This window comes from Auxenochlorella protothecoides (genome assembly GCF_000733215.1).
Source record: "Auxenochlorella protothecoides strain 0710 unplaced genomic scaffold scaffold77, whole genome shotgun sequence".
Lineage (NCBI taxonomy): Eukaryota > Viridiplantae > Chlorophyta > Trebouxiophyceae > Chlorellales > Chlorellaceae > Auxenochlorella > Auxenochlorella protothecoides.
The window spans coordinates 71008-72033 of NW_011934370.1; the positions used below are offsets into that span (position 1 = coordinate 71008).

The 1026-nt window shown below is 68.6% G+C and overlaps 1 protein-coding gene across 1 annotated transcript in view; it reads left to right on the forward strand.

Moving 5' to 3' along the window:
• The window catches only part of F751_5955 (Far upstream element-binding protein 2), a gene marked incomplete at both ends in the record, with an annotated part of 4900 nt that overhangs the window by 1762 nt on the left and 2112 nt on the right, over positions 1–1026 (forward strand). The window contains one exon of the mRNA XM_011402605.1: positions 142–858. Within this exon, the coding sequence (XP_011400907.1) occupies positions 142–858 (717 nt within the window). The remainder of the gene's footprint in view (positions 1–141; positions 859–1026) is intronic.

The window sequence follows — 1026 nt, forward strand, 5'->3', positions numbered from 1 at the left end:
GGGTGTCTCGCGCAGTCCTCGGCTCGCCGGTGCCCGTTGTCACGAGCGCGACGCCTCCCCCCCCCCCCCACTCGGAGCCTCATGAATTGGACACCATACCGCCATCCTAACCACCCCTCTCCCCCCCCCTTTGCCGCGCAGTCTTGTCCCTCATGCAGCCTCCACCCGTCGAGTCCGGGCCGGGTCAGCAGGGTTACCCGCCCGAGGGCCTGGGCTTCCCCCCCTCCTCCGACCCCGGCCACATGCAGCAGCTGGTGGACCTGCTGGGGTCCAAGGTCCCCCCCAAGTCGACCGCGGTGGTGGAGTGCCCCAAGACCATGGTGGGGCGCGTGATTGGCAAGGGCGGGGAGACCATCAAGGCGCTGCAGCAGTATACGGGCGCCATGATCCAGATCGACCAGTCCTCAGACCCCACGCGCGTGACCATCGCGGGCCTGCCCCAGGCGCTGCAGCTGGCGGTGTCCATGGTCAACGACATCGTGCGTGGCACCTTCAAGGGCTTCGCCATGCTGCGCCAGATCGCGCTGGCCAACGCCTCCTCGCCCGGCATGGCCACCTACGGTCAGCAGCACGCGCCCGTGTACGTGCAGGGCTATGGCTTCGTGCCCCCCTCCCAGGCCTACGGCGGTGGGGAGGACCCCCTGGCCGGCATGTTCAGGACCTCGCCCGCGGGGCCCATCACGCCGCCCATCTCGCCCATGCGCGGCGCGGGGGAGGGCAGCTTCTCCCCCAACCTGGCCGCCATGCTGCTGGGCGGCGGCCAGGTCGGCGGGCAGCCCGGCTACCCGGGCATGGGGCCGGGCGCAATGAGCCAGGGCAACATGTCCCCCCAGCACCAGCACCACCACCAGGACAACGGTGAGAAAGTAATGCATCTTGCAGGGCGGGAAGGTCCATCTGGTTTTGTGGTAGAGCGGTCCCCCCAAGGCTCACACCAACAGCATCAGGCCCGCACTCCCGACGCCATCTCCGTCCTCTACCACCTCGTTTTCATCGATCCCTTGAACGTGCCCCTCGCATCCTTTT